Below are 13,097 nucleotides of genomic sequence, written 5' to 3' on the forward strand. Positions count from 1 at the left end.
ACTCTCTATATATAGCATTTTACACATTGAATCAAACTAGTGTGTGAGAGATATCTTAAGAACATGTTTCACACATGAATGAATCAATGAAAAAATAATAGTTCATGCTTCACAGTCACATATACACATATATATCATTTTGTACATTGAACCGCAAGAATCAAACTACTTATCCTATGTTTCACACATATATAAATCAACAAGAAAATAATACTTCATGGTTAGCACACATACATGTACATATAAAATTTTATAACTATTTTTTTTATATGCAAGCTCAATAATTTACACGTGTAGTTTTTCTCGCTAGTCCAAGGTAAAACCCCTCTACGACCGAGCACACATTAGAAGGTCGATGGTCCGTGCAACCTTTGTCGTCTCTTCTGCCCTCCAAAGAGTACACCTAGCTTCGACCTTGCAGCAAAGGATGCACCTCCTGTTTTAAACTTGTGTTGTTCAGCAAACTTGGTGACATTTGCAAATTGCCCCTACCAGATAAGCAAAGCCCATGTGGGCGCACACAGAGACATAATAATATTTTATTGACAAATGAAGTAAATAGACAAACCAAAATCATAAATTCAAACCAAACCAGAATATGCAATTATTTTATTGACAAATGAAATGGATAGACAAACCAAAGTCATAAATACAAAACAAACCAGAATATGTAATCACGTGCATTTAGATCTAATCAAGAAACAGCACTCGGCATGAACATCTGATCGCACTGGCTCAGCCTGCCATACCTACGAGCAGCATAAAACTGAGGCTAGGACCCTGCCCCAAGCCCTACGCTAAATGTCAGCTTGTGCAAAAGAAAAATGCCTATGAGAATCGAACCTTGACCGCCTGTATAACACAAGGCCCACCCCACTAAGCCAACCCCCTCAGGGCTAAGTGGAACTTCCCTTTATTCCATCCTCTTTTTTCAAAAGGGCAAAGGAAGAGTTGTCTATGGTACGTGGAGCCTGCCTCCTACTGACCAGCACCAATCCCTGGAACCAAAATCCGCATTTGGATTCAGAACGGCAACCAATTTCCTCATTGTCAATTGCCGTTGCATACCCACCCATTTCTGTCCCTGGCAGTGATTATCCCAAGCATTTCAATTCACAGCAAAAAATGAAGGGTTGTTCTCAGGTCAGAGGAAGCGCCAGACAGTAAGTCCATGAACGGTATTCAAGAAACCCAGGAGCCCCCCTTGAAGAATCGACCAATTTTCAGTTGAATTGGCCAAATCGGGTTTTGATTCTATCCTCAATCGATCCACTTTCAAGCTTTTCTTAAAAATATTTATCAAAAATAAAATTATATGAAAAGCCTACTTAGAAACGAACCGATTTAAAAACGATTGCAGACCGAATTTTATCGTTCTTTTTGTTTTAACCGATTCATCGATTCAAGAAATTCGTCCTTGGTAATGTTTTTCCACTACGAGTGGCCTCTAGGAAAATAACACCGCAAGCTTTTTCAATCACCTAAAAAGTAAAACTGAAGGAAACCCCTTTCATATGCCTCGACCGACGAAAATCTACGAAAGATCAACATATGACAAGAAGCAAGTGAATAAACAAAAACCTATTGCATATTGTTGCAATGATATTTCAATGACAGCACTGCTCCTTGCTGGCAGGGTGCGTGTCAGCACTCTGACGTGTACGCACTGAAATGCATCAATGAATTGTCATATTCCTTCACGTGACAATTATGACATTCTTTTACCAACAAAGGACAAAAACACAACCTAAAAAAGTGAAAACAGTAAAAATGAATGAGAATTATTTGTCCCCTCTATCAAAAAAATTAATGAGCATACCAAAATTGACAAGAGTTCATTGATGGTGAGTCATTCCTACCACGGATATCCTGCCAACATTCACACACACACCTCTCTCTCGATCTCATCAAACGCCCAACACTTTTAATGTTGGAACATATAAACAAAGTTGGAAGCATTTTTACAAGCAGTATGAAGAGGTCTGGATTGAATGGTTTAAAGTTGATCTGCAAACAGAAATAGTTGGGACCTAACCTTTAAATCCCACAATGGTTGAAGGTCTGATGAGAACATGTAGATCTTATATATATAATATGTTACAGGACTCACATACAGACACCACATCTGCAACCGCGTTGTGGAAAAGAGCTACTAAGAAAAAGTAGAGATTGATACATTATGAATCTATGATACAAACGTAACCACAAATACTTAAACCTGAAGAGTACTAATCTCTGGTTAGTTGATGTAAACTTGAGCCTGAGTACACAAAGAACGATTAATTGCAGACTGTCTTCAACCTCTTCGCAGCCTGCACAAAGCCAACAATAACCTGCAACTCATCCAATTGCTTTAAGAATGGAGGAAAGCAATTGGATTCAACAATGAATTATGAACTCATTCACGTACTCTTTCCCTAAAAGAAATCAAACACTTGTTCTGAAGAAGAATGATATAGAGGCATCACAAGGATCGGATTCCATAGGTGTATATACCTGAGACATGAAATGCCTCTGAACTGCATCAATCAGCTGTTCCTTCGAAGGGTTAGGCATGGAATCCACCTGGTGACAAACAGAAACAATTAACTCAAGCCCCACATCAAGTTAAAAAGACAACTGATACCATTCTCAATCAAGTGATTCAATGATGATAAAGTAAGAGACCCACAAGATTGAAATGCCTCCAATATCTCCATAACGCGGTGGTTTCTAGCTTGCTTAGGTCAACGTTCTGAAATACTTTCAGAGCAATTTAGCATCTTCACAAACAAATATTCAAGTGAGAAATTGATTCAAATGAATAGCATATTACCGTCGTTCCACACGATAGCGACATGGAACCCTTAGAATGTGAATCAAGGGAATTAGATTTGCTCATAGCTTTGTGAGCAGATCCTACAGACTTGTGCTGTCTCTGTCTTGGCATGTGGGACTTTTGGGTGTCATCAGATGCTGTTGGAGTTGAGAAAATATTAATAAGGGAATGACAAAAAGCAGCAACAAAAGGTTGGGCATGGATGCTTCGCAGTCCAACACAAAAGTACAAACCAGTCAGGCAGTTGAACAACGATTGAAGCATAGAAGCCTAACATATGGATGTTACAGTAACATATGGTTGGGGGAAAAGAGCCAGAGGTGACATATGGGGAGGTGATCATAATAAGTTGGAATTCACACAGCCATGTTTTTAATCAAAACCAAGAGAAAGTCCCAATCAAGATGGCACAAGCAAAGGAGGAAGATATGGTGCCATTATACTAGGCAACTCCTGAAAAGATTCATGTACAATAATTCAAGAAGGCCCCAAACGGCAGTATCAAAGAACATTAACAGGAGATGCGACTCAACAGATTACAAAGAAAAAAACTAGCATTGCCATTTCACAAATTCAAGGACATGACAGAACTATTAACGATGGCGAACATATATTTTCCAACAATCTTGGAAGCCATTTCTTGAACCAACAACAATCATTACAAGTATAAAATAAAGGTCATCCTATAACTATTCTCTGGAGGCAGCATATACATAAAAACACTAAAAAGCAAACCAATCATTTATACCTAGATCAAAGCTATGCCATTGCACATTATCGCATTGAATGTCATCATCATCTTCATGGCCAGTGGGGGCTTCAATCACGCTAAGAGCATTTCTCTGCAGCTTCACCTCTATACCATTGGTAAGAACCTACAATTTAATACACCAAAATGAACCAAGAATAGAACAGTCAGTCACAAATCTGCACTACCATCCTGTAATTCTGCGATTAGAGAAACCAAAAAAACAAACAAACAAAAAAGTGGGGGGCTGGAGGGCAGGGTTGGTTTGGGTTTGGAAGAAGGGCCCATGGAAACAATTTACCAACTGAATAGATTCAGAGAGCAATAAAAATCTGAAGAAAACATCACACATTCTGCATCAGAAAGTAGACAAAAGAAAAAAAAGAGAGAGAGGAAGAAAACAAGAAGCACTGTTCAAACCGTGCAAATTTCAACTTTTGACAGGAGAAAAACATAAAAGATGTGCATACTGAACACGCAGAAATAATAAACCCTTATTGTGTTTGTTTCCATCAACGGGCCAACATGGGGATAACATCCAATGAGGGTTGAAACAAAGACCACTATCACATAAGACCCCAAAAGATATCTAGCAATAAACTCAGTAAATGGGTCATACAATGAAGCAGAATCAGATTCATATGATAATCATGTAAAAGCAGGAAAAACAAATACACCAACAAACCCTACATCCATCCAAAGTTGACTGAATGATAGACATTGCTGTGCTTTCATTAGGAAAATACACAAATTTCATTTTTAAAGCATTTTACCACAGAAATTGAAGATTAACCAAAAATTACAACAAAAGAAGCAAGAAACATATTCTTTCAAGTGCACTTCATTCAATTAAACAATTATGAAATCTAAATCCAAAAATGAAGTCCAATCAAATCAATACTTACAATAAGCAAACAAACACAAAAGTGAATTACTGTTGAACAATCAAGCATTTGCATTATGAAAACATCACTCAAAAACGATGAATAAATCCAGTGTTCCATTATGAAGCGAAAAACAAGAAGAAGCCAAAACTGAATTCATGAATCACAAAAAATAGAAATCTTGTTTATTTAAAACCTCGCACAATTTTGTCTCTAAAAATGGCAAAATAAAAAAAGAAAACCTCAAATCCATATTCCACTCAGAGAAAGGGAAGGATTATTTCAGAACAATGCATCCCACATCCAACAAATCTCAAAGAAAGAATAAAAATGCAGCCTTAAAATTATAGATTCCAGTATAGCAAATACTCCAGAACGATTATGCATTATCCCAAATTAGTAAATGAGGGGACGAAATATCCAACATTCCACAAAATACGGAACACACCCTAAACCTAACCAGAATACAAATTACACCTAACAAAGACATGCAACTTCTTTTTCATTAATTAAAAAAAACGTATTGAACAAAGACAAGTTTAATAGCATGCCGTTTCAGTATGGGATATCAAAGTGGAACAAAAAATTCAAGTAAAAAACTAAAAATCGTGTTATCCCTAATTTCAGCAAGTAAACTCAGAATACAGGAAACAAAAATCAAATAACATTCTAATTAAATCCAATTTCTAAACTACGAACTACTACAAGCACTGCATGCATTTTCCCCAATTGAGCAAACTAGAACAAAAAAAAAAACTCCAAGAAACCCAAAAAGATCGATTATAATCCACATTTCAGTAAACAAATCAAAATCAGCGACAACATTCAGTGCCAATTTAACCAAAACAAAAAAAAAGATCAAAATTAAATCTAAAATTTCCAAATAACGTATAATCACCAAAAAGCGCATACACATTATCCCAAAAATTCAAGAAACAAACACAGATTGAAAAAAGAAGAAAAAAAGAAACAAAGAAAAGCGATAATCAGAAACCCAATTCGGTATGATTTCTCCAACAAACACCCATCCTAAAACAAAATCCCGTGATCGTATAATTCCGAAGGAAAAACAAAATGAATGAGAACAGGAAGCATGCAGGCATGCATAATAAAAAGAAAGAAAAAATCGATGGGGGATCCGTACGAGCCAATGCCAGCCGCCGAGGCCCACGGCCTTCTTGACGACGCCCTGGAGGCCGACGAGCACGGACTTGGTGCGGTTGTTTCCGGTGACCACCACCTTGGTGTGCCTCGGCAGCACGGACAGCTCCTCCTCGCTCCCCTCCTCGCAGCAGCAGCTGCTGTGCACCGGAGACGATGCAGCAGCCGCTCCCCCTCCCCCGCTGCACAATGCAGCAGACCCTCCCTCCCTCTCCCTCTCCTCCTGCATGTCCTCCCCCCGATCGCTCAAACCTACGACTGAGAAAGACCAAGCGATTCTACTCGGCGATTAATCGGCTCCTCAATTGCTATCCCTTCTTCATCATCATGGCCATCATCACCATCATTGACATGGGAAGATTATCGAAGAAAAAGATGAAAAAGGCCAAAAAAAATTTGAAAATTGAGGGAGAGAAATAACACAGAAGCGAGTGAAGGAAGAGTAACAAGTGGTGGGTTGTGTTTCTTCTTTTTTAGTTTTTGTGCTGCTCTGAATCCCGACGACCGGTTTTAGACCAATCGGAATGGTCCACGTCGTCATGGACGGTTCACGCCCACGCTGCGCTCCGAGCCCGAGTGGGGCTGCTGGAAAGACCGCGGTTCGGTTTGTTAGCGTCGTTAATACCGGATCTGTCCCTTTCTTGGTTTCGGAGATGACGGTTTTGGCCTCGGGTTCTGAAGTTTAGAGGATTAGGAACGAGTTGGCTTGGTGTTTCGTATCGGGTTCCGTTTGGTGCTGAGTGACTCGGTGGGTCGTCTGAACCCAGATCGGGAGTTTTGGCAATTCTGGTGAGCTTTGCTGAGCGTAGATCGACGGCATGTCTCTCACTATTGGACTTTTTCTTTCTTACATTGAGAACAATGGCATCGGCGCAATTAGTTGATCGCTTTGTACTCTCAACTGCATGAGAAAGATAGCTTTGAAAGCGGGAAGGTCCTCACTTTCCTGCAATGAAGGGAGTCTTTGAAAAACATGATTTTTTTTTTAATGGAAAGCTCGCTTTCTTCGCGTTTAATCAAATTGGTTTCTTTTGATTTCTCTTATTTGCTTCTCTCGTGCTTCATATTGCTTTTATATGCATTTGCTTTTTCATTTTTTATGTGTTTGCGTAATAGCATTACAATTGTATCCTGCTTTCTGCTTCATACTACTTTTCAACACTCTTTTCTACTTCCCCTTCAGGCATCAATTCTGGTATCCATTTCACTTCCTGGCAACTATGGTCCCAAGATTATATGATTTGGGGGAGACTCGTACCGAGTTTGAAGCATTTTGGTACTTGGTTTTTATAAAGAAAACCGAGTCGAGTCATCAATTTTTTTTATTGTCATTTAAAATTGTTGGAAGGGTATCTCTGGATAACTAAAGTCTTTGTTTAGGTATGGGGGTGTACTCTCTCGGGTTAGGCACGGCGTGAAAGATCAGGAAATCTCCGAGTCGGGCCCACCAAGATGGTTGCCTACCCTGATTGGGTTTGGTCTTTATCCGACACGGCAACACGGGCCCACCCTTGCTTTCTGGTAAAAAAAAAAAACTAAAATATCTGCCCCTGGTACGGTTTCCTGCCAGCCACTGAAAGATCTTGGCCGTCCATAGCTGGAGTTTACGCTTCCAACCGTCGGATCATTGACATGAACGTCGAACCGTGTGTCGTACTCCGTCTTGAAGATCTCCACCGTCGAAGTAGTGGGACGACTCTATAGGCCGTTCGATTCGGTGGGTACGGATGGATAGGAAGTCACGTCCACGTAGCGTAGGCCCCCTAAAGAGGATGATGCGGGGCCCACGCTATTTGATCCGACGGTCAGATTTGGGTGGAAGTTGACACATGGGACCCAGTGAGCGGTGGATACTGGATAGTACGTCAAAGGGCGCGCCGATAATTCAGGTTTTCCTGGATTTTTGTTAGGGGTGGCAAAATCTGACACGACCCGCCAACCCGCTTCTTAGGCGGGTTCGGGTTTGGCTTAAACGGGTTCGTGTCGTAAACGGGTCGACCCACCTAACCTGTTTATTAAACGGGTCGGGTTCGTGTTAAGAGTATATCAACCCGCCAACCCGGCTGACCCGTTTAATAAACGGGTTAGGCGGACGGGTCAACCCGTTTACCCAAACCTGACCCATCAACCTGTTTACCCGACCAGCCCGCCAACCCGTTTAATCGAACCCGACCCATCAACCCGCCCGTTTACCCGAACCTGATCCACCAACCCGCCAACCCGTTTACCACCCGACCCGTTTATTAAACGGTTAACCATGTCGTGTCGGGTTACCCGTTTAATAAATGGGTCGGGTTCGTGTTTGCCACAGCCGACCCGTTTAATAAACAGGTCAGGTTCGTGTTGAGGTATGCCAACCCTAATTTTGTTATGGGACCATTTTTTTTTCAGAGACATTTTTATCTATCCAACAAATTTGTTTAAGAGACAATTTTTTTTTTTGATATTTACACCGAGAAACTGCCCTCAGAAACAAAGACCCAGCTGCATTAGCTTTGCTTGCGGTACTTAACGTAAAACTCTCTGGGCTTACCCCTTGCCCCCATGGAGTTGTCACGCTTTGGCTTGCGCAAATAGTGACACCCATGAGATTTGAACTTAGACCGACTCTCTAGCGGCTTAGCCCCCATATCCAAGAGACAAACTCATGGTTAGTTATTTTGTTAAGAAGGCACCCATGAGGGTTCCAACTCATTTGGTAGGGGTGACTTATGAACATGACCGAGCTGAAAAGACATCAGAGTTTGAAACACATGGGTCTGGCATGGGGAGAACGGATGTACTCCCTGGTGGGCAAGGGAGACCTGGAGTTTGTTTACACCACCAAGCTCCAGAGCAGGTGCTATGGGTTTCTCCAATTATCCACAAAAAATAAAAAAGACATCTTCATTTTTTTCAGATTTGAAACACACAAGTCATTTTTGAAAATTCTATACATAAAAATCTTTTTCAAGAAGGTACTTCCACCTCTATGGGTAGGATGCTTTTTAAACAACATTTTCCCTTTTTTGGAGAATAGATTAATGCATAATCGATAAACTAAGTATAGATAAATGGAAGAATAAGAATTTCCATAGTCCCAAAGAAAAGTAAAGCGTTGCACTAACACAGCAATTGATATCATATTCAGTGCAAGATGCACATGGAACCATTTTTGCATATCCTTGATCAATTTCAAGTCTTACCCCTTCCAATCTAAAATCCTGATCTAAGTCTATTTTCTTCTTAGTTACAGTAATAAATAATTAAAAAAAAAAACTTACAGACCCTTCCTTTCCCAAACTACCAATTCTGTTGTAGAACTGGGACTGTGTGAGTGGATCAGGTTTTGATGGATTATTGTTTACCAGGATGTTGAATCCCATTTCTGATTCAATCAGCTAAATCATGGGATATTATGGGTGGGTTTTTTCTAATCTCAGTCGAAAAAAATCTGGATCCAATTAAATGGAAAACCCAAGTTGAATCCGAATCTGGATCCGTTAGAATATTCCTAATTCTGCAGGATTCATCTGTGGTTATGTCCAAACCGAATCCTATACATCTTTCCATTAAGTTACCTGATCCTGCCTTAGAGTTTCAAACTAAAAAGATACTTAGGCGCTGTTTGGAAACTGGTTGTCTAAGTAAGTCTATGCATTTGGAAAAGTGGTAGCTGCCAAATCCACTCCTTGGTGCAAATATAAAGGAGAGATAGTCTCATTTCTTCTCCCAAATGCATAAATTTCCATCCCAGCAACGGGTTTCCAAACACCCACCACCAAGGTGGTTTGACCATGTATTTACTAAATCCATAAACTCCCATCCCAGCTGCCACTTACCAAACAGATTTGACTTGTAAATCCTACCCAAAACCATATATGTGATTCTTCAAATTAAACACCCTTGGGTGTCTTTGAGAGCCTCCGATCTCAGATCTGATCATGATCCGATGTAGGGTGAGGAGCAACTGATACGACACGGGGCACATGCCTAGATTTTTTTTTTTTTATATTTACGGGGAGAAATCACCCCCAGGATGAGAGACCTAGCCGGACTGGCTCTGCCTAGATCATATAGACATATCGAACTCTGGACTAGCTTTGATCGTATTGACTGGTTTTTAACTTCAATTTTTGTCATTAACTTTATATTATTTGGCATTCAATACCATCTAGTGGTAGAAAGTTAAACAAAACTTAGGTCAGCATAGGTGAAGAGGTTTAGACTCAAAATTATTGTTTTGTGTTATCGAACTCTTTTTTTATAATAATTTTAGTTCTAATTATTTTATTCTTAAAATGTAAATGACGATTTTTTTGTGGTGATTAATCATGATTTTTCAAAGAATCTAAATGATGAGGATGGTAAAGGCTGATTAATCACTATTTTCCAATTAAAGCACTTACTGGGGAATTACGGAGGATGAGCTTGGCTACTATCGGGCTGAACGTATTTGCTTGAAATTCTTTGGTGGACACCGGATCACCCTGGCCTAGCTTGACCAAGGCTTGTTATGGCTTGACAGACCCAACCTAGACTCGTGCTCCCAAAAGACAACCCGACTCTTCTTGGATTTGAGCTGGGCTCAGGACTTATTGGTCTATGGTGGATCTCATCGAGCCCTTTCAGTCCAAGTAGTGAATGGGTCAGGTTTGGTTGGACCTCCAGCCTGAATTTGGCATCTTATTCATATCATGTAACAAGCCAGATCCAATCTATGAATGAGATTTAGTCTTATTTGATCAGACTATGCGATGGCGGAGTCGGCACTGGAGCCGATCCACAATCCGAGCTTCAAATGAATCTCCATGCGCAAAAGCTAAGTAAGCAGGTGAGTTTGAACAAGACTCAAATAAGCTGTGATTCGAGGTCTGAGCACCCTGTTTTGATAGAGGTGGCCAACACTTAAAAGTTGTGTGACGTGCATGCCTTTCCAACGGATCCAAAAATGCCAAATTCAGACCTGTCTAGGCCGAGATATGACAAATTCTACGAGGCAGATGAACAAAATACCCTAAACAGGAAGGTGACCAATCCGACTACTTAGAGAGAGATTTTGATCCCTTTGTCAAAGAAGTTTCAGAAAACTCTAAACAGGTAAGTTATGCAGCACACTATTATCTTTTCAGGCAACTAAATTTCAAAGCTTTTGGATAAGTAATATAGATTCTATGCCCGATTTATGTTGATATATTTTTTGTTCTAAAATATTTGAATTACAGAACAAGATATGGAGCATGCAGACAACAAGAGAAAATACGAAGCAACAAACAATCAGAATATCAAGAACTCAAAACATGAAAAATCTTAAACAGGATGTTAACTTTTCAAAATGTCATTCGGTTCATCCAACAAATCAGCACAGACAAACAAATGCCACAAACACTAAATGCTATCACAGGTATATCATGGCTCTTCAACAAATTTTATAACATTCACGCAACAGAGATTGATGGCTATTTTAGGCTAACTTCAGAATCGATTCAGGAAAAATCATAAACATGAAAGATGAAGCTTAGGAAGTTATCTTTCCAACAAATTATGATGTGAAAACTTTCATTCATTAAACAAGAAGTTATGATAAAAACACAAAACAATAGCAAGGATACGTTGCACAAGACAAAACTCGGTTCTTGTCCAAATGTCAAAAACTTTTCAAGAATTTTTATGGTGTAACAACATCGATTCAAGAAAAACAATAAACCACAAACTTGAAGGGTAGGATCTTAGCTTTTTAACAAGCCAAAGCTAACCTGATTGAGACTAGTATCTAGAGAGATACGATCAAAAGACTAGGATTGTGTCAGATAGACCTGAGTGCAGAAACTACTTTACAGAAAATGAGATTCAGCAAAACCCGAACACATACATCAACAAAAAAATAAAGTTTAAAACAATCAAACTCGCATGAACAATATCATTAATACTTTGGAAATATCCTTGTAGTTTATAACAAGCCAACTAACAGACGATGTCAACAAATACGCAAGGAACGCAAGATCTAATTAACAAGTTCAGAAAGAATGTATCTTGTTTGCAGCAACAAGTTCAAAAAACACTTTAGCACTTCCACGAGTTCAGCCAACGTCCAAGCACAACAGCCCTCACCCAAGCTTGCTACTTTCACAAAGCAAAAAAAAAACCCTTCTCCAAAATTTTGAAATTTCCAAGCAACAACAATCGAGCCCTCATGGTCGACCCCCCCCGTAGCATTTATCAAACATGGGGAAGGGGTCTTATAAAGACAGAGAACCCTTCCCCTAGTTAGGGCTCTCCCAAGGCTTGACTAAGCCATTTTTAGCACAAGGAATTAAAAGGCCTTTCAATAGCTATTTTGACTTTGAGTCAAATTAGAATTTAAACCAAGGCTATGGGTGTCCACCCTAAGTGGCGCCACCTAAGGGGTCCAACAGAAGTTTGGATCTTGGGTCAGATCCAAATAATGTGAAGATTCAGACCCACAAGCACAAAATTGCATTAAAATAAATACAAATAAAAATAAAAAACTACCTCATACACCCTCTGGTACCATAAAAAAATCCTACAGGGTACTAGAACTATCTCGATCCGTAGAATCTGGTGCCTAAAAAAATAAAAAATACAAATAAAATAAGAGAAAAAGTCTAACTTGATTCCAACATGCAAAATTAAATCAGAACATCAAAATGGAACTATTTATGGACACAGGTTATGCCATGGATCCAATTGGACCAGAGTAGTCCTAAATGAGTCTAGATCGTCTTGGGTAACGTGTCCCAGATCTGGTCTGAAGAGTTGGATTTGGATCAAACTCGTCTTTAGTGCTCTGCATCATCCCCCCCAGGTTGAAAAGGCTCCATACTCAAAGTCGACTCCCATGGTACTGCTCCAAATGTTTGACATTGAACACGTCTGAAGTCTTCAACTGAGGTAGCAATTGAACCTTGTAAGCATTAGAATTAATAACATTAATAACTGCACAAGGACCAATGTGCTTAGGCACTAATTTACCATGCATATTTGGAGGCAAACGTTCTTTAGTCAAAGTAACCCATACTAGATCTCCAATTTTGAATAATACCTGACGATGCTTTTTATCATAACTGGATTTATACTTGCTTGTATTGTCCAGAAACTTTTGATGTACCTGTTCATGAATATCTTGCAGAAAAGAGATATGATCTTGTACATAATTTAAAACATGACCAACAATAGGAATATGAGCTAAATCAATAAGAGAGCATGTATTAAAACCATAAAAAAACAACAAAAGGACTAAAACCAGTAGAATGATTCACAGATTTATTAAATGCAAATTATCCTGCGCATCATATCATCACCATAAAAAACATTGTATTTAATAAATTTAACATTGAAGCCTGCGTAAACAAACATAAGTTCTATGCTTGCATACGTGAACATGCACATTTCATAATACGAAGGATTCAATGCACACATGTTTATAATTGTTTTGATACTTAGCATAAGTATCATATTTTTGGTATATCCTGCACTCAAAACAGTT

General features: G+C 39.3%; 1 protein-coding gene across 2 annotated transcripts; it reads right to left on the reverse strand.

The window, feature by feature from the left end:
• Window positions 1-2,053: 2,053 nt before the first annotated feature.
• Window positions 2,054-6,479, reverse strand: LOC149835190 (uncharacterized). Of its 2 annotated transcripts, none has more exons than XM_090011756.1 (6): window positions 5,595-6,479; window positions 3,567-3,693; window positions 2,816-2,955; window positions 2,672-2,734; window positions 2,497-2,565; window positions 2,054-2,312 (listed from the first exon to the last, which is right to left on the reverse strand). In XM_090011756.1, the coding sequence occupies exons 1-6, from the start codon at window positions 5,838-5,840 to the stop codon at window positions 2,280-2,282; spliced, it is 678 nt and encodes a 225-aa protein (XP_089867882.1). In that variant the 5' UTR covers window positions 5,841-6,479; the 3' UTR covers window positions 2,054-2,279. The 2 variants fall into 2 exon arrangements, with proteins under 2 accessions (XP_089867882.1, XP_089867881.1); XM_090011755.1 differs by having other exon boundaries at window positions 2,054-2,351.
• Between the last annotated feature and the right edge of the window lie 6,618 nt (window positions 6,480-13,097).

The sequence above is a fragment of the Nuphar pumila genome, chromosome 6, assembly GCF_984573655.1.
Source record: "Nuphar pumila chromosome 6, dmNupPumi1.hap1.1, whole genome shotgun sequence".
NCBI classification, from domain to species: Eukaryota; Viridiplantae; Streptophyta; class Magnoliopsida; order Nymphaeales; family Nymphaeaceae; genus Nuphar; species Nuphar pumila.